The 20,467-nt window shown below is 38.9% G+C and overlaps 1 protein-coding gene across 2 annotated transcripts in view; it reads left to right on the plus strand.

Moving 5' to 3' along the window:
* Window positions 1-20,467, plus strand: part of LOC114895550 (25-hydroxycholesterol 7-alpha-hydroxylase) — a 647,364-nt gene that overhangs the window by 619,054 nt on the left and 7,843 nt on the right. For both annotated transcript variants that reach the window (XM_029223055.1, XM_029223054.1), the window contains 3 exons: window positions 213-349; window positions 9,327-9,914; window positions 10,385-10,591. In XM_029223055.1, coding sequence (XP_029078888.1) covers window positions 213-349; window positions 9,327-9,914; window positions 10,385-10,591 — 932 coding nt within the window. The remainder of the gene's footprint in view (window positions 1-212; window positions 350-9,326; window positions 9,915-10,384; window positions 10,592-20,467) is intronic.

Raw genomic sequence — 20,467 nt, forward strand, 5'->3', positions numbered from 1 at the left:
CCAAAAATTGTAAATTGAACTGTCTGCCCCAGAGCCACACACACACTGGAGGGGCTCAATAAATACATGTCTATGATTATATACGAATCATTGAATAAAAGAACTGAAAAAAAACTGTACAATTCATCCAGTCTAGACTGGATTAATGACCCATAGGTATTAAAATCAGAATGATTTAATTTCTCTCTCTCTTTTTTTTTTTTTTTCTATAGGAGACCTGGTGAACCTCCATTGATAAAAGGCTGGCTTCCTTACTTTGGAGAAGCCCTGAAATTACAAAAAGATCCCCTAGGTTTCATGACTACTCTTCAAAAGCAGTATGGTGATGTTTTCACTCTTTTCCTTGGGGGTAAGTGGCACTTCAATAAGTTCCTTACTTGTATCATAATTTCTCACTTGTTCTTTAATGTTGTTATATTTTTCTCTAGGCAAAATATGAAATATTTGTACATTATTGTTTTATTTGTAGGCTACTACAAAAGAAAACTATGTTTTTGAGTACAGTAATCCTCACATTAAAAAACAAATTATAGAATTCTCTTGAGGGTTCCTAGGGAACCCCACTCTCCTGGTATCACCTGTCGTTTGGTTTGGTTTAGCTTACCTTTAAGAATTGTTTCTTGAAAAGCTAGAATACGTTAATGGACTTGATTTTGTAGAGCAGTTTTAGGTTTACGGAAAACTGATCAGACAGTACAGACAGTTCCCGTATATCTCCTCTTTCCCCTGATCATAATTCCCCCTGTTATGGACATCTTATATTAGTGTGGCACATTTGTTGCAACTGATGAGCCAGTATGGACACATTAAAAGTCTGTGGTTTTGGCTTCCCTGGTGGCACAGTGATTGAGAGTCCGCCTGCCGATGCAGGGGACACGGGTTCGTGCCCCGGTCCGGGAAGATCCCACATGCCGCGGAGCGGCTGGGCCCGTGAGCCATGGCCGCTGAGCCTGCGCGTCCGGAGCCTGTGCTCCGCAACAGGAGAGGCCACAACAGTGAGAGGCCCACGTACTGCAAAAAAAAAAAAAAAAAAAAAAACAAAAAAACATATCTGTGGTTTAGGGGCTTCCCTGGTGGGGCAGTGGTTAAGAATCCTCCTGCCAATGCAGGGGACACGGGTTCGAGCCCTGGTCCGGGAAGATCCCACATGCCACAGAGCAACTAAGCCCGTGCACCACAACTACTGAGCCTGCGCTCTAGAGCCCAAGAGACACAACTACTGAGCCCACATGCCACAACTACTGAAGCCCGCGTGCCTAGAGCCCATGCTCTGCAACAAGAGAAGCCACTGCAGTGAGAAGCCCATGCACCACAACAGAGCAGCCCCCGCTCGCCGCAACTAGAGAAAGACCGCTCGCAGCAGCAAAGACCCAACGCAGCCAAAAGTAAATAAATAAAATAAATAAATTTATTTTTTTTAAAAAGTCTGTGGTTTACACTAGAGCCCACTCTTTGCGTTGTCCAGTTCCTTGGGTTTTAACCAATGCAACATGTCAGGTATCTTCCATTACAGTATCACACAAAATAGTTTCACTGGTCTAAAAAATCCCCTGTGTTCCACATATTCATTCCTCTTCCCCTCCCCCTGCGCCACTAACAGCCATGGATCTAGAATATATTTTTAATTTAAAAGTATTTGTTATGGTTCAGTGCACAGAGAGCAGTGTGGGTCTAGGAATGTTCCACAGCTTTCATTAGCACAGATGTAAATAAAGTAATAATCCTGCTGGTGAAAACAAATATATCTGTTATGGTTCTAACTTCAATAAAATGTTTACAAAACAAGGAAGAAGCACACAGCAGGATCACTATGTAACCCAACATCACTGGGCGCTGAGAAGCTGGAATGTGCTCAGCTCATCCTCCTTGAAGGCCCATGCTCTCCAGCTGTAGCAGCTATCTCTGGCCACCTAACAAACCTCTCCCAAATGTAATGCCTCAAAACAACAGCTGGTCTAGCCCGGGTCACCTGTGTGGCTTGAGTGACCTGGCTGATTGGGGCTTAAATGGCCCAAGGTGGCCTCATCACATGCCTGGCTGGGCCTCCTTCTCCACATGATGTTTCATCCTCAAGAAGATGTCCTTATGTGGCAGCTAGTATTTCAAGAGGGTGAGAGGAAAATCTGTAAGGCCTCCTGAGGCCTTGGCTCACATGTTACAGAACCTCACTTCCAGCACATTCTCTTAGTACAAGCAAGTCACGGGCCAACCCAGATTCAAGGCTAGGAAAATAGATTTCCGCTTCTTCCTGGGCAGAGTGGCAGAGTCACAACGCAGAGGAGCCCATGTAGAAGAGAGAAGTTTATCGTGGCCATGTTTGCATACAGTCTTCCACGTCAGCTTATCACCTGGGCTAGACATTCCTGTTCTCCACTTGTGTCTGCCCTGTCCCGGAAGGCTCATCTCTACACAGTAGATCGTCTGCACGCCTTTTCCCTCTGACTTCTGGTTGGCTGTGCAGGTGGAGGGCAGGAAAGCTGTGTTCTAGCTCTCCACCTCTTACTGGGCTCTGTAACACAGTTCGCTCTCCTTCCCAAGAAAATTGAAGACATCTTGAAGACATCAGGTATGCTCTCACTCAGATCCTCACGTATCTATCACATGTTTCACAGTTATCCTTACCACCTCTGCTCCAGTTTCAGAGAATGTTCAAGACAATCCATTTACCTGTCCCCATGACCCTTACTGCCTCCTCTGGGCTGGCATTACATTATTTCTCCCTCCCATATATGTATCTTCATTATTTTCTCTCTTGGGTCCTTACCCTAAGCTTCTAACCATGCTTAATCTTTCCTGTATTTTCCTTCTAGTTAACTTTTCACTTCTGTTTTTTCTCTTTTGCATCTAGATTTTTAAAGAGAGTTGCCTACCTTTGCTGCCCCCGGTTGTTTAGCTCCCAGAGACCTCCTAGCTGTAACCAGCTTTCTGCCTTGCTGAGGTCATTAATGGGCCATCACCTGCCTGGACCTCTCTATCTGGTGGACAAAGCTGATCCCTCATTCCTTCTCAAAACACTCTGTTCCTTCACTGTCTTGACACTGTACCTCCTGGGTCTTCCACCGATGCTGAGCATTCCTTATCTGGGTCATAGTTACACGTGCCTCTTTCTTTGCTCAACCCCCTTTATCTTTCTCTAACAGTCCTTGGAATTTTATGTTCTATTCCTAAAGAATTTAGATAATTTCTTCGTACTGTAATTATGTTGCCAAGTATCCGGAGCAACCTTTTGTACACAGAGCAACTTCACTTTTGTGCTACCATTTCCGTGTCATTGGGAGGAAAAAAATGATCCAACTGGATGAAATGGTCAGCATGGTCAGTTTCTCACATGAATAGGTAGTATTCGTTTCATTGCATCTTACTCCCTTGGCTGGCAACCGGCAAGTCTCTTCCAACAGTAATTATGTGCAACAGGAATTAATTGTATTCTCTGATTTCAGAAGAATTGAAATGGAAAAAAAATCATGCGTCTTAGAAACAGAGACATTGTAGTGTATATGCTGATCCTCATGAGGCTCTCCAGGGTCTAGGCTCCACCTACCTCTCCAGCCCCGTCTCTTGCTACTATAATGCACCATTAATACACCAAATTGTTGGAATTTCCTCCTCATATACCATGTCCTTTTTGTGCCTCTTTTTTCTGTTGTGGTTCTTTCTGCCAGAATGCTGTTCTTCTATTTCTCAGTCATCCTTGAAAGATGACTGACATGGATGCATCTTTTGAGGCCATCGTCACGTATCACTTCCTCCTAAAATCCTTCACTGACCATTTCCCTCCCCATGGAATGTTTGATGCCTCTTCTCCAGGCTCCAATTACTCCTAGTATAACTTCTGTCACGGAATTTAATAAATTGTGAGTGTATTGCTAATTCACTTGTCTATTTCCCTTCATTATTTTCTAACTTCTTTACTGCCAACATTTAGTTCAGAGCTCAGCACTGATTGATTCACAATAAATATTTGATAAGGAAATTCCCAGTACCTTAGAGCTGATGAAATACTTACTATAATACAAATAAAGGCCATAGCTGGGGCTTCTATTCTAAGTGAGCTTTTGGCTTCATAATACAAAACTGTATTCTTCACTTAAAAAAGTCACTCTTGGGGGGAAATAAATTAGGAGTTTGGGATTAATATATATATACACTACTATATATAAAATAGATAATCAACAAGGACCTACTGTATAGTACAGGGAACTCTACTAATTATTCTGTAATAACCTATGTGGGAAAAGAATCTAAAGAAGAATGGGATGACCCAGCAATCCCACTACTGGGCATATACCCTGAGAAAACCATAATTGAAAAAGAGTCATGTACCAAAATGTTCATTGCAGCTCTATTTACAATAGCCAGGACACGGAAGCAGCCTAAGTGTCCATCAACAGATGAATGGATAAAGAAGATGTGGCACGTATATACAATGGAATATTACTCAGCCATAAAAAGAAACGAAATTGAGTTATTTGTAGTAAGGTGGATGGATCTAGAGTCTGTCATACAGAGTGAAGTAAGTCAGAAAGAGAAAAACAAATACCGTATGCTAACACATATGTATGGAATCTAAAAAAAAAAGGTTCTGAAAAACCTAGGGGCAGGACAAGAGTAAAGACACAGACATAGAGAATGGACTTGAGGACACGGGGAGGGGGAAGTGTAAGCTGGGACGAAGTGAGAGAGTGGCATGGACTTATAGATACTACCAAACGTAAAATAGATAGCTAGTGGGAAGCAGCCTCATAGCACAGGGAGATCAGCTCGGTGCTTTGTGACCACCTAGAGGGGTGGGATAAGAAGGGTGGGAGGGAGACGCAAGAGGGAGGAGATATGGGGATATATGTATATGTATAGCTGATTCACTTTGTTATAAAGCAGAAACTAACACACCGCTGTAAAGCAATTATACTCCAATAAAGATGTTAAAGAAGAAAAAAGAAAACAAACAGAAAACCAGTTTCACTTGTTATCTTCATCTTAGATACTGAGAAGCTTGCTGAATTTCTCATGTCTAAATAATTTGGCCATGGCTATCTTTTTAAACTCAACAGTAGACAGCCATAGTTGAATACGAGCTGCTACTTCCCTTTAGCTTCTTCCTAGAGTTTGAATAAATTCCTGTCAAAAATCCTTATTATATATGTGTTTCTAATGATCAGTTTGCAAAATAGCTCATTTGGAAAATGTGAATGAGGAACAGCGTCTCCCACCGTTGTCCCATGATGTGAGTTCAGTGCGTGTATGTTTCTTGCGTGATGAGCAAATGATTGTCATCCCCAAAAGTCTCAAGGGACATGGATGTCATCTTAATAAAGAAATTAAAAGGTACATCTTTTCATGAGAAACCACGTAAATTCGTGACCTGTCGCAGAAAATAGTTCTCTAATTGGTTTTGTGTGGTGGTGCAGCGGAATCGTTTTCCCTAGATGTCACCCCAGCAAAGCACCACTGTACATCACTGTCAACAGCTAGCGAAATCTCACTGATAAGAGGGGGAGGATAACGTGGTCATCCTCATAAAATAAAAAGTTGGTTCACAGTCCACTCTTCCAATGAATATTTTCAGCTTGACATTTAAAAAACGTCTATTGAAGAGCCAGCTAAGCATGGAGATCAAAAGGTTATAGTTATGGAAAATTTCTTTAAAATTCCAATTTATCTCATATTTCTTGACTGGGCATTTCTATTTCCAATAGTCAAATAGTTGTTCTGAATTCTCTTGGATGTGTTTCTTCACCAAATATCGGAAATGGAAGCATCAAAATTCAGGTTATAATGACCCAGATGTCAAACTTCTTGTGTATAAGACATCAAAGTGAATGATGTGTGTTTTTTTTTAACATTTAGTGACATACTTGGCATCACGTAGCTTCACCTTCCTAAAAGAAGTAATTTTGAAGGACGTGAAAAGGCTGTTGAGTTAGTAAACGATCGTATGCAGGTTATTCAGGAATGCTGGGATTAATATCTTAAGGCCCAGCCAGCTCCTAAAAAAGGAAGACAATGAAATTATTGGTAAAGAATACATTAAAAATTTTGACCCCATTTCAAATTTACTGCTCAAAAGGATGGTTTTATATATACGTATACTTTTTTGCAAAAGTGAGCCTCGTTTTGACATTTATATTTTAGACAAATGCAAACTCTGAAATTCTTTAAATCAATGTATCACATCAGCTACTGATAGCTTTCTTCTCCCTTCTGAAAACACAGCCAAGGATATTGTTTCTATCTTGTGATCTTTGTGAACTAGGCAACTTGCCTGTTGACACGTGGCATTCATTTACATAAAACCACACTGGAACAAAAGTTATTTTTGCTCAAGAATCCATGGCCTTTAGAATAACTTTTCAAATTTCCTTTGTTAAGAAATTTAAATTCATTTTATGAATGTATATGTGTTTTCCTAACTGTCTTATTAAAGATTACAAAGAAACTCTGGTTTTGCATCTCACGTTAGCAGATGGTGGACAGATGGTTTAAATTAATATTAATTTTGGAAAACTTAGCTTAAATTGTTTATACTGAAGATTAAAAGTTGGAAAGCCAGCTAGCATCTCCAGTGTTATTAGTACTTTCAAACCCACTCAAAAAGTAAAACCCAGAAGATCAAAAGGTCTTACTCAGCAATCCACATCTTATTCAGATAAGAGAGTCGGTAAAGCATAATGCCTTGATGTTGAAGAACATCAAAATAAGAATGAGAAAAAGAAAATACAGATCCCGGAGTGTAAAGAGTCTTGAAAAGAGTGAGAATTTTATCTACAAATTGCTTTAAACTCATCACTAATGATTTTTTAAAAGAACCTGTATGCAACAAACTGTTTATTATAAAAATATTACAATTGGTTGCTACCCAGACACAGTTTTCTCCATTTAGCTTTTACTGTTTTTATTTGAAATTAACCTCATAGTTTCTTCCCATATCCTTACCCCCAAGGTGAGATAGAGAAAGAGAGAGAGAGGGAATATATGTGTAGTTTTGATGACTTCTAGATCAAAACTGTAAAGTACATGAAGCCTCTCCTTCAGTAGGCCAGTAGCCAGGGGCTTCTGCTGCCGTGGCTGAATACGGTTTTGACTTTCCACTTAGATTTTGATGAATATAGAAAATTGGTAAGAAAAAAATTCAAAATAGTCTCTAGAAATTATGTTTTACAGACTGAGCCTTTTATACATTCTCTGAATTTTACTGACTAATTTAAAATAACTCTGTAAAGACATTTATAAGCAAAATCCTTTTGTTTAGTGAAAGGAGAAAAGTATGAATCACCACCTGTGAAAATGCACAGCCTTGCCTAAAATTATATCTTTTGCAAAGTAAGAGAATTCACTCTTTTTTCAATTATTTGTCAGGCAGATGCTGGCACTTTTATTTAATTAAGCTGCCATGGTAAAGCAGGTGTCATAAAATATGCCCAAATCCAATTGATTCCTTTTTCTTTCTTCTCCGGGGGGGGGGGGGAAGAAAATCCAGCTTACTTTGTAGATAACAGCTTTAGGGTCTGACCAGAATGAGTAAGTAGTCTCTTCTAGCTTTACCCTCACTCCTAGATTGGCCCACCTTATTAAATAAATTAAGGGGAAATAGAGTGGATACAATTCAAGTCATACGATTTATTTTTAGAGAAAGAATTATAGCACATCTATTCATGTACACTAAAAACTTAAACTCTGTTTTAAAATTGTAAAACAAAAAAACATTTATCCTGTTTCTAGGATTAGGTTGAAAATTATTCAAAACTTTATCCTAAATCTGGTACCAAATGGAATTTAATTTCTGTGATGCTGTTTGAGTTACCATAAATAACAAGCGAGAAGTTGTTCATCTAAGAAAGCTTCACGCACGCACACACACACACACACACACACACACACAGGAATGATGAGGTGAAGAGCTAAGTATAGATGATTCGACAAACTTTCATGTCTAATTATTTACTGTTTTCTAGAAGACAAATAAGTGTTAAAGTTGTAGGAGCATCGAAATTTCATGTGTGTTCTTGGAAAGGGAAGACTTATTAATGCTAGCATTGAATACTGCCTACATATTACCTCTAATTAGCAGGAGTCTTAAAGCAGCCCTCCAGTGAGAAGGAGTCAGCACCGTGTAAGGAAAAGAACAGTGCGTGGGGACTGTCTTCTTGTCTAGGCTCCGCCACTAAAAATGGCGGCATGATCTTGGCTCTTAACTTCTCCTGACTTTCTTTAGCTGATAAATGCTGGAGAGGCTGCAACTAGGAATCTCCAAGATCCGTGCCAGTTTGGAGAGATAGACCACAGTATGACTCTGTTCCTCAATGTGCCTTCTTATAAAATCACTTGAGGGACTTGTAGGTCCCACCTTCAATCCTTCTGAATCAGAATCAGGAAGGAATCTGTATTTTTAACCAGTACCCTAAGTCTGGACTGACATATGAAAATGCCAAATGTCACCTCCTCAAAGAACCCTTGTTGATAACTCCAGGCAGACCGAAGCATATTTCACTTCCTGTTGCCCTTACATTGTGTTCCCACCTCTGCTCTATTACTGTCCATAACAGTACAATGGTTCTTTACATCTTTATCTCAAAAGGAAAGAGATCCAACCAAGTATCTGGATGTCAATAAATGTTGAATGCATGCATGAATGAATGGATGAAAGCGTGATTGGATGGGTTCTAGTTTTGAAATCCTCTTTCGGTCACAAATCAATATGAGAGTTTGGACGTGTTACTAAATCTCCCTGAGCTACTATTTTCTCATCGATAAAATGAAAACCTTGGTATTTGTGATTTGTTGTTAGTGTTGAATTAGATGTTCACTTGTGAGTACCTGCTTCGTACCACATCTTCATTTATTTGAGTTAAAATTATTGTATCCAATCAAAGCTAAGATAACACCAAGTATGAAAAAGCTCTTTATGCAGTGTAAGTGATCAGTAAAGGAGTAGCATCTTACCAATTTGAGTTGCTTGTTTGTTTTCTGATTGTATTATTGGGGAAAAATATAAGAAGTGTTTAAGTAATGAATTTTGAGACTATTTAAAAGATAATTTAAATATCTTGGTAGTTTGTTAAAATAAAAATTTGAAGAATAAACTATCTTTTTGAAAGTCGTTAAGAATTTCAGAACATTTAACTTCAAGCTTCTAGCGTTTTCCCACCATCTTCCATTTTAAAAGGAAATATGTAGTGGAATTTTGAATCAAATAGATTTTTATTGTACTTTGCATCTTTTGAGATGTGAGTTATTAAGGTCTTTCTAATTTTGATTAAGATATTCTCAAATTTCAGATATCTTGTTTTACTACCACATGAATTCATATTCTCATTTATTTCTTTTAGGAAATTACATAACGTTTATCCTGGACCCTTTCCAGTACCAGTCAGTGGTAAAAAATCAAAAATTAAGCTTTCAAATGTTTACTAGTAAATTCTTAATGAGAGTATTTTCTGTCAAAAAGATGATGACATATCATGACCTGAACGACAAGATTCATACTAGCTATCAGCTTTTACGAGGGAAGCATTTGGACACACTGATGGAAAACACAATGCAGACTCTAAAACAAGTTTTTGAACCACAACTCTTAAAAACCACAAGTTGGGACACAGAATATTTGTTGACATTCTGCAGCTCAGTAATATTTGAGGTGACATTTACAGCCATACATGGAAATGTTCTCGCTGGTGATAGGAAAACATTTATGACCGAGTTAAGAGATGATTTTTTTAAATTTGATGGCAAATTCACACATTTAGCATCAGGCATACCCATTGAGCTTCTCGGAAACATCAAGTCTATTCGAACGAAACTTATAAAACAATTGACAACAGAAAACTTAGCCAAGTTACAAGGATGGTCAGAAGTTGTTCAAATGAGGCAAGATATCCTGGAGAAATACTATACGCCCAAGGACACTGAAATAGGAGGTAAGGAATTTCTGAATGATGACTTGTCTAAAATAAAATAATTTACAGTAGACCTTTGAAATAAAAAGGCAAAATGGTGACCTTGAGAATTTTTATGCTCTTTCTAATTGGCTAATGATAAAATGTTTTACTCTGAAACAACCCTTTGTGATAATTGATTTTTTTTTTTTTTTTTTTTTTTTTGCTGAGATGGTAATGCAAGATACTTAACGGGGATAATGAGAAAGAGTATAACTAAGCTGCATTTACTCCTCTTATCTCATCCCCCCTCCCCTCCCCCACCACACACACATTACATTTTAAACTATTCTCATTAAGCAGAAAATTAGACTTCAGAAGCCTATTGGTCCTCATTAGCATGCACTGATCCTTGGCTGGGTCTGTGTCCTAACATCTTTTAATTAGCACACTGCAAATCTAATCAGTGTAATAAACGCTATTAATCTTCCTTTTCACTTATTTTCTCCCAGCACATCATTTAGGCTTGCTCTGGGCCTCTGTGTCAAACACTGTTCCAACTATGTTCTGGACGATGTATTACCTTCTACGGCACCCAGAAGCTATGGCAGTGCTGCGTGACGAAATTGACCATTTGCTGCAGTCAACAGGTCAAAAGAAAGGGCCTGGATTTTCCATCCACCTCACCAGAGAACAATTGGACAGCCTGGTCTACCTTGGTAATTTATTTTTATCTGTTATGAAGAAAAGAAGGTACCTCTCTGCAAAGTCAGTTTATCACTCAAAGCTGTTTACCGAGAGGTGGAGGACACAGCTGCCTAATTGACATAATAACACCCATTTACATCAATTATAAATTATGTAGTTTATAGCTGTAGATACTCTCATTGCATGTAAACATTAAGGCCTAGGTAATTAACTATGTAAGGTATGCAAAAGGCTAAACCAAAGCTTTGCAATTATTTGAAAAAAAAAAGGTTTATGCGTATTAAGTCACTAGACTCTGAGCATCTGTTGGTGTGTTAATGCTTTCCAAACGATGCTGGGCTATCTTAACAAGAAAGGTATTCGGGATTAAAAAAGAAAGTATGTCAGACAGACAACTTGTGTGCAAAACACACTTATTCTTCCCTCAAATGGTGTCTATATTTTCAGGCAGAGATTAAGATGTATTATACAGTTTGCAGTGTATGATTCACAAAAATGTAGTAAGAGTGATTTCCACTGGAAGTTCATGATTTAAACACACTTGGGGAAGAAAAAAAAAAAAAAGGGAAGAAAGGGAGGGAGTGAGGGAGGGAAAAGAAAAAGCCACAGCTACAAATTACTTCATGTGAAATGTCAATATTTTATAAAATAGTCACTGGTTCATGAGATATGCATGGTCACTATTTCAAATACGTTTGAGGTCAGAAGTGACTAAGTTACTTTTCTTTTTCTATGTAGGCCTGTGTGCCTGTAACAGTGAGCTTTTGATAACAGTGGATTCGCCTTTTCCGGTTTTGATAAGACCACTCTCATTATGTGAATGAATTTTAATTCCCAAAGTTAAATTCCAATCCAACGAGTTATTCTCTGCTTTGTCTGTATTGACGTTTCATCCTGTGGTTTCTTTTACTATACACTATTCCAGGGCCCTTTGGACAAATGCAGGAGCAAGTCTTTATATATCTCTGTTGCTCCCCTCGTTTGACAATGTAGGCAAGTATCTTAGCCCGTGTTGGCCTCAATTTTTTCCCTTTTAAATATGTTCCAGGTTCTTTGATGGGAACTTCTGGGAGCAAAGGCCCTACAGGTCTTGATCAGTGTTGACCACCAGCTGACATTAAGAAGAATGGCCCCAAGTGTTCCGGAGATTGTTTCCACTGGTTAGGATAAGACCCATCAAAGGCAGTAGCAGGAAGCTTGCCTTGTAGTGACAGTTGGCTAGCTTATTCAGTCATGCCGTTTTTAGCATACGTTATCAAAGTAATTTTATTTATTTATTTTATTGGAGTATAGTTGCTTTACAGTGTTGTGTTAGTTTCCGCTGTAGAACAAAGTGCATTATCAAAGTAATTTTATATTTGCTTGGAGAAGGAAAATAATCCCAGCATTATTAAAATACAAATATTATTTTTCTTTTCAGAATGACTGGGGACCAAATGCACAAACTTTGCATAAAGTTCTGGGTAGTTGTTTTCACGTAGACACACAGTATTTTCTGGGTAGAAGATTTATGGTTCCTATGAATATCAAGGTTTCATTTCCCATTTATTCAAGTAATTTCAATTGCATTTTATGAGTCAGATAATGTATACAGGGACGTAAAGCAAATAAACTTTAAGGAGTATGTGTTTGTATTCAGAACACAGTTATAAACTCTTAAAATTTAGTTGAAATTCATCAACTTTCTTTTTACTCTTCTCACTATTGAAAGAAAAGACCATTTTAAAATTGTGGTGTTAAAGCAGACAAGTTTAAATTTATTCAAGCTGAAGAAATGGCAGGTTCCAGAGCCGTAATCCGGGTCCATTTAAGTCCATCACTAGAATAGAGATTTTCATCCAGGAGCCCTCAGACATTTACAGCTCACTTATCATCAACAAATGACCATCACCAATCCCAAGTGCCTGGAGATCCACCTGAGTACAGGAAGCACCTTCAGCGATCTAGAAGGTAGACCCCGTTCATCACAACCTCGGGTACCAGCAGAGGCCAGTGTTGTTCATTACGAGAATTGAATCTTCTAGGTAATAGGGTCCACTTTTTTTCTTTCTCCAGATAGACAGTTTGAAGCAATGCCTATCAGATTGCATCTTCAATGCAGATTGAAGCAAATTTTTATACGAATCAGACTCACAAAAGATAACTTCTGCATCTAGTCATAGCTCTATCGTATTTCTCTCTATCAAAAGGGTATGAACTATATGAGGAAAGGCAAGATTTACAGAATTAAATGTTTACAATGCACTGCATGGGATGAGTGTATGTGCATCTCATCTCCTTAAAGAAAGAGTTCTATGTATTCTAAGTACAATTTCTTTAAAGAAAGATATCTTGAATTTTTATTATTATAAGAAAAAAGTTCACAAGGATGAAAGGAATGCTGCATTTTTTTTTTAAACCAGGAAGGAGAATTTTGATATTGGTAGAGCAAACAAAGGGAAAGGAGTTTTTTTTACAGAGATTTTGCATGTCATCACGCATCGATAATAAAGCGAAGTTGGAAAAGAAAGTTAGAATGCTGTAGAAACCAGTATGTTATTCCTAAACAAAAATGATTTCTCTTGTTTAGAGTGACCCTTGAAGGCAGAGCCCGAGGGGGCATAGGCTTATCGTGACGTGATCATCGTGCACATATTATTGACATTCGTGGCCCAATCCTATAGGCCTCGCGTGTGTCAGATTTACTCTGACATCAGTATACACACAACATCAGCAAAACTTAAAATGTGTAGCATCAAGTGGGCTTTTAAATATCTAGCCTGTTAACGCAATTCAAAGCAACCATCCGTTGCAAGAGGCTGTGATGGATTTATGCTTTTTTCCAGTGCTCCTGAGCACCTTTCTTTACAACCATTCTACCCCTTTCTTTTAGATAAAGAAAAACACAACTATATTGTTTTAGATATGGAACTTGTTATAAAGATTCTGCTTACCAGGTCCTCACTAAAATTGAATATCAGTGTTTAGTAAAGGTCTCTACAATTAAATATAAATTTAGAATAAGATAGTATATACAATGGGGTTCAGATAACTGTTACTTGGGGCCTAAATTTCCATAGGAAAAGTTGCTGATAGAATGAAAGTTTGAGAAACTCTAAAAGAAAAGTAAGAATGTTTTTGTTTTCCCAGAAGAACCTGGGGTAGAGGTAAGACTTAGAACTACAGGTTTCCAATACAGGAAAAAGAAAAGTTGATTCAGAGAGAATATAAGAAAAAAAGATAATGTGAGAAGAGAAAATTCTCAAAATTGAAGTTTTGATAAATGGATAGCAAATAATCTCACTGAGTACTACTTCTTACTTCAAGATTTACCTGAAAAATGTATTTAAATAACTTAAAAAGTATGGGTTCAGTAAATGTTGTCTATTGTTATCACCAAGATGATGTTTAACCTCAGCGGCATCCCTATGACGTTTATGTTGTTTTCTTTATTTTCAATTATTTACGAACCAAGCTGGTATTATCATTAGACATAGTTCATGTTAAATATATTCATGACTTCAATATTTCAAGCAATTTTATGGACTTTTATTTTTTCATATGATCTTCTTTAAGATACTGGGGGACTGGGGGAACTCTTATTTTGTAATTTTTACAGATGAGAAAATTCTCGGGGTGCTAAATAACTTGGCTAATAAGGTCATGGAGGTAAAGGAGAGAAGCAGGATTTTAACTTGGGTTTTCTGGCCACACTCACGCTTTTCCCCTCAAACCTATCTGATACCAGAATTTTTGGAGTCTTTTTTCATTGTCCAAACAGAGAGGGGAGAGGAGTTCTTTGTATCTTGATTCATCAACGCCAGCTGTGATATGAACATGATTAGATCAGAAAATGTGGGCTAGATGGTATAGTGTTAACTGTATTCTTAATTTCAGGATGAGACATTATGATAATCATAATTATTATTTTACTATGTATCAGGCTTTTATTAGCTTATTTAATGATCATCAAGTACTAGCTCATATATATATATATATATATATATATATATATGTAAGCACAAGTATAGCTTATCTAATCCTCAAGTATTATTATCTTCATTTAATTGTTGGGTAACAAGGTGCAGAAAGATTAGTTAACCAACCCAAATCATACAACTAGATAGTGGCAGAGCCGGAAATTGATGCTGGCTCTACCTAACTTCAGCGCTAACCTATAAATGTTGTCAACTCAGGGGAAAATGCCCTAGAAATGTACCAGAGACCTTGCCCATTATATTTTACAAGGATATATATCACGAATTCTCAAATGCAGTTTGGGTTTGAGGGTGAGGTTGGGGCTAGAGGTTCACATCAGAATTTTGAGGGTTTTTTTAAATAAACTTTTTATTTAGAATAGTTTTACAGAAAAGTTACAAAAAGAGTTCCAGTATATCCCCCCTCACACACACACACACACACACACACAGTTTGCCTTACTATTAACGTCTTAGTGTGATGTATTTGTCATAACTGTGGGTGTTATTTTGAAAAAGCTCATTCAATATTATAAAATAATTGTGTATTTGAAAAATTAAAAGTATCTATAATTTAGACAGCAGTAGTAAAGTTTAACAAAATCCTCTCTTCCAGTGGGGATATACAGGAGGTAAAAATTCCACTTCATGTTAGAAATTTCTAACTGGGGGAGGAGAGAGAGGTATCTCCCACAAAGCGCACACCAGAAATCAGGTAGTGAGATTTTTATATGTAACATAAGGAGACATTGGTTAAAAAGTGAAAAATACTAATTTGGATGTTTGTCAAATTTTCAGCTCAGCACAAAACAAAGAGGGCTAGATAATATAATGAACGGCAGCAACAGGAGTTGAAAGGATTGAAAGGGAAATTTAATAAGAATTCAAATTATTGTACTTAGGTCTAAAAATCAACTGCGTAAGAACAGAATGAGGAAATGTGTGGCCCAGCAGAAGAGGGTGGTTCTCAACCTCCGTTGCTCATTGGAATCATCTCAGGAGCTTTAAAAAGTACTCAAACCTTGTCCCACCCCCAGAGGTTCTGATTTCATTGGTCTGGGGTGCAGGCTGATGGCCTTAGAAGCTTCCAAGGCGACTCTAATGTGCAACCAAGGTTCAAAACCACTAATTTAAAGGTTTTAGTTAATGCATGCAGTGGTTCTGATGCTATTGGCCGGTTCTGGAACATTTATTTTTTTTAAACCACCTCGGTGATTGCAATGAGCAGTCAGAGCTGATCACCTATGGGATATCAGAAAGCTTAACACAAGTCCATGGAGAGATATTACTTCAAAAATCTGTTGCTCATCTGCTTCCAACAAAATATTAATAGAAGTGTGGTATCTAGGGCAGAGAAAGTAGTTCCTCTCTCCTTTTCCAACTGAAATAGCACACCCAGCTCTGCCACATTTTAAGAGGCATATTGACTGATTGAATTGAAGACTAAAGGCCATATCATCTCTGATGGACAATTAAAAAATGACATGATAGTTGTCTTTAAATATCTTTAAAGGGCTGTTATGTGGAAGAGAGATTCAATTTTTTAGCCTTTGTGTCTTCTAAAGGGTGGAAATTTAAGGGAGGAAAATTCAGCTCAGTACGAAAAATAACTTGCTACTAAAATGGACTTTCTGAATGCCATCATTGGAGTTATCCAATCAAAAATTGAACAGTATCTTCACTAGGATCCTGGAGAGCATTCCTGTGTATATGTACCTTCCGACTTAACACCTAGACTGTAGTGTGTGTGAAGGCCAAATCCATATTCTCTGTGCTCTTTTTCCACCAACAGCAGTGGCCCAGTGCCCTGAGCAGAGAAATTCCTTAATAGTACATTTATTGACGCTGTGCATGTTGAATTTACATTTGTGTATTTTAGCAGTAAACCAAAAGCCGTGCCCGCAGTGCAGAGTGAAAGTAGGCCTTCGTACCAATTCAGATTTGTTTTTAACTTTACTTAAAATACACAATTGTTGAGCCAAAAAGTAGTTATTTGGCTTCAAATTGTCTGATGAAAACTGCCTTATTTACCTTCTCACCTGTCTCGAAAGTGGTTTTGTAAAAACTCGCCTACACATCTGGAGGCTCACTCTGTTTCCTCACCCTCACCCTTCTAGCGCACACTACCTCCAGAGCCCCCTTTCCCTTTCCTGTCCGCCTTCCTTTTTCAGACCATCGGCGTGTTCAGCCCCAGTCGACTGCAGCAGGGTCTGCCTGCTCATTTCACTGCAGCCACTGCCGCTATCCACTGATCACCATGGCTAATCAGATGGTGTGACAGTCTGCACCAGTCATTAAGATGACCCAAATTAACAGTCTGGCCATGTCACAGTACATTCATTCCACATATCCAGACATGGCCTAAGTGTGAGGCAGAAATTTGGATGTGCTTATTTGTGGTTGCGTTGTAACATGCATTATTGATTGTCATGAACGGCTTCAGCTCTTTAAATCTGCAAATGAGAATCATCTGTCAATTAGTACAGCCAGCATTGAGCTATGAGGGCAGAAGAGAAAGTGTATATATTCCTTTTTCTACCAGCATTTCCTCTCCTTTGCCATATTCCTTCCCCGTCACATTATAAAGCATCTTAGCTCAACATACTCCCCAGCTTTTTGCTTAGAAGGGATACTTAATCAGAATATTTTTATATCCTGCAAAGAGAAACAAATCTCCCTAGCCAAGTGAAGAAGACAGGGCAGGCTTTGAATTGTAAGTTCACTGTGGGAATTCTGTAATCCAGTTCCCTGGTGATACTAGTCAGTAAAGTTCACTTCTTAATAAAACACAGGCAGCCTTATCTTAATCACAATTGCAATTGTTGGCACCTTGCAGTGCCTGGTGTAAATTACCCCCCAAATATTTGCATTCTTGATAGCCGTTTTTCTACAATGCGTTTAGTAAGTAGAGGGTCCTATTACCTGCTAAATGTAAGTATAAATTAACAACCCATTACGCACAAGTTTTATAAAACATTTACAGATAGAGATCATGTTTAATTAAAATTAACTTGCATATGAAAGCCAAGTGCACTAATGATCACAATGACCTTTTATTACCTGCAGTCCCTTGTTTTGGCTGGAATGATTGACAGCTTGCTGTTTGGCTACCATGTTGAATTTCAGCTGACAAGACTTTTCATTTTAACTCAATTTGCCCGCCTATCACAAGCTGGTGGCAGGCCAGACCCAAGTCACCCAGCTTTGCCTCAGCAGCTTGCTCTAGTTCTCATTAGTACGCATTTATTCAGTGGAAATTGGAAGACAAATGCTTGAAGGCATGTGAACTAAGTATAGCAAATTAGGTTTAAAGACTGAATATTTATAAGTGTATGGAAAGTTTTTTTTTTTTTTTTTTAATTCTAGAGCGAATTGAGAACTGAGTGCTAGCTTTGGTATAAAAGAAATGAAGATAGAAGGGGGAAAGAAGATTCTAAGAATAACAATACTATCAGGTTTTTCTTTCCATTTTGGAAATATGTAAAATCTCTCTGACAACACCTTATCAAACCAACCTGGCCTCTCTTTCGTGGAGTGCTTGCACAATGAAGTTTAGCACCTCGAGTGTGAGAAGGGGGGAAAAATGCGGGTCATGTTCATCTGTTGCTTGGTTATCCCTTGGTATGTTTTCAATTGCCTTGTTTGTTCGGCACTAGCACAGAAACAGATGTTGCTCCGCCATGCAGGGTAATTTACTGTGCAGCATGGAAGGCCTCCCAGGGCCCAGCTGGTCTGTCAGTGGCACTGGCTGGTGTCTGCTCAACTATGACAACTACAAGTAGAGGCTGCAATTTTTTTTTATTGTGCAGTTGTCATTCTTCTCAACGTATATATAGCCCTGCCTGCATTCTTCCTGGAGCTGGCGGCAAGGCTGTGGCTTTTGTGTCTGTACGTTGTAACGCAGAGCCACGGAAGCTCCCCTCTCCTTTGTGGATAATAATGCCACTCATTACTTTTGTCCGCCGATGATTCTCAGCATGATCGCTGCGATCCAGAGCCAACCTCGTCTCGCGCACATAACCGGTACTGGAAGGTAAAACAGATTTGTCATTTATGACCTGACCGCTAAGCCACACTTTGTGCTCCATTATTGTGATTAACTTCTGCATAAGATACGCTTGCCCAATTGTCATTTGTGATACCGCAGTGGGCGCAAGCTGCCACCCTTCCCGCGAGCACGTCAGCCAATGGGATGTGACCGTGTTATTCGGATGCCTGCCCTGTCACAGTGGCCACCCCACAATTATTTTGCTTTTGTATTTCTTCTTCCCACACCCCTCCTGGACCTGGTGGGTGCACAGCACTGCTGCATATGTCAGCTAGCATTTCACACCACAAGCTAAAATGATGTTATGCTGCTGTTGATTCAACATGAGCCAGCAGCAGTACATGGGAAGCTGACCCTTGCTTTTCACCATAGAAATGTTGGTCGCTGGTGTCCTGCCAGCTGAAATCCGTCGTGTCAGGTGCCTTGTGGCTATCTGCAGTGGAGTCCATGTTCCAAAACCAAAGTTCTTTTCTGGCCCTGTCACCAACAAACCGATTTGACTCTGCCTGATTATAATAACGAAGGCAGTCCAAAAGAATATGCACAGCCTCACTGTACGTCATATCGAATCACCACACTGGCCACACAGAGCTGACCGCAGCCTCATTTCTTTAGACAAATGAATGCTTAGGGAGAAACCTCCTGGGAGAAGGTCCCCAAAGCTACTTGATAGCCCTGTGCAAGCTGTGCATAGATTTCAATTTGGGGGAAATAGCATTTATTTTTATTTTTTGCCTGACGCAAGCCCTCACTGACCTGCCCGCCTCTATAATCTAATAATTGGTTATTCTACATTTCAGACCTTTGCTGAACACTAAGAAACTGGCCTCTGTGTGTGTGTGTGTGTGTGTGTGTGTGAGAGAGAGAGAGAGAGAGATTCTAAATTGCAAGCCATAAATACAACCATTTGTTACCATGTGAAGGGGGAAAGAACGCTCAATTTGGAGCTCTTTTTTCGCATTGCTGATTAGAGAGAATCAAGCTTTTTATTCTAAGACCCATTCACGCTGGTGAAAACATAGTCAGTTTTGATTATGAAGGCAAAGATGCAGACCTAGACAGGAGCTACATGCTGATATGCATGCTATCAGAATGATTTATGCAAATTATGCATATTATTCCCAAAGGAATTCCTCCTCAAACTGCCAGGATAAATTGCCGGAAATTAGCCATAAAATCTGTCGTGCTAGGAGCAAAAGGTGAAGGCCACTGGGAAAGCAAGGACGTTCAGCTTCTGGAATCTTCCAGGTTATGATGGTGGCTGTTATTTTCCCTGGATGCTGGGGGAAATACGGTTTTCTTCGGATTCCTATTAAAGTATTTTCCCTTTGAAATTTTTCCAGCAAATGCTGACTCACATTTTATTTACAACCAGCATAAAAGAAATTAAGTGTTAAGCTATCTCAGAAAGCACTACTACAATTACTTTACTATTAACTGCCTAAGTGGTTAGTAAATGCCTAAGCCTGGCTTTGAAGGCATCGCTGTTCCGAAGGTTGGTGAAATAACCCACCAGTGGTGTACTTTAACTGGGATACGGTTTTAATTTCCAGTGTGTATGCCCCAACACAGACTTCCTCTCTTGCAGATCATTCTTGCCTACAAAGTTCCTAATTAATGACTTTCTGCCCCAGTACAGCGCTGTTGTCTCCTGCCTGTGAAATGCCCAGAGCTTTGGGGGCTGGGCTACAGCTGTCTCGTCCCTCCCCTCCTCACTCCCATTCAGAGCCCCCATTGGCTCCTTCCGGGTGCTCAACGGATCTGACTGGGAAAGGATTTCCCTGTCAATCACAGCTATTGTTTATGCGCTTTAATGGCAAATTGAGAGCACTTTTCAGGAGCAGTCACATTTTAATAAAATGTTGCTTGCTTGTTTCTTTCAG

The sequence above is a fragment of the Monodon monoceros genome, unplaced genomic scaffold, assembly GCF_005190385.1.
Source record: "Monodon monoceros isolate NGI ecotype Baffin Bay Population unplaced genomic scaffold, NGI_Narwhal_1 Super_Scaffold_14, whole genome shotgun sequence".
NCBI lineage: Eukaryota > Metazoa > Chordata > Mammalia > Artiodactyla > Monodontidae > Monodon > Monodon monoceros.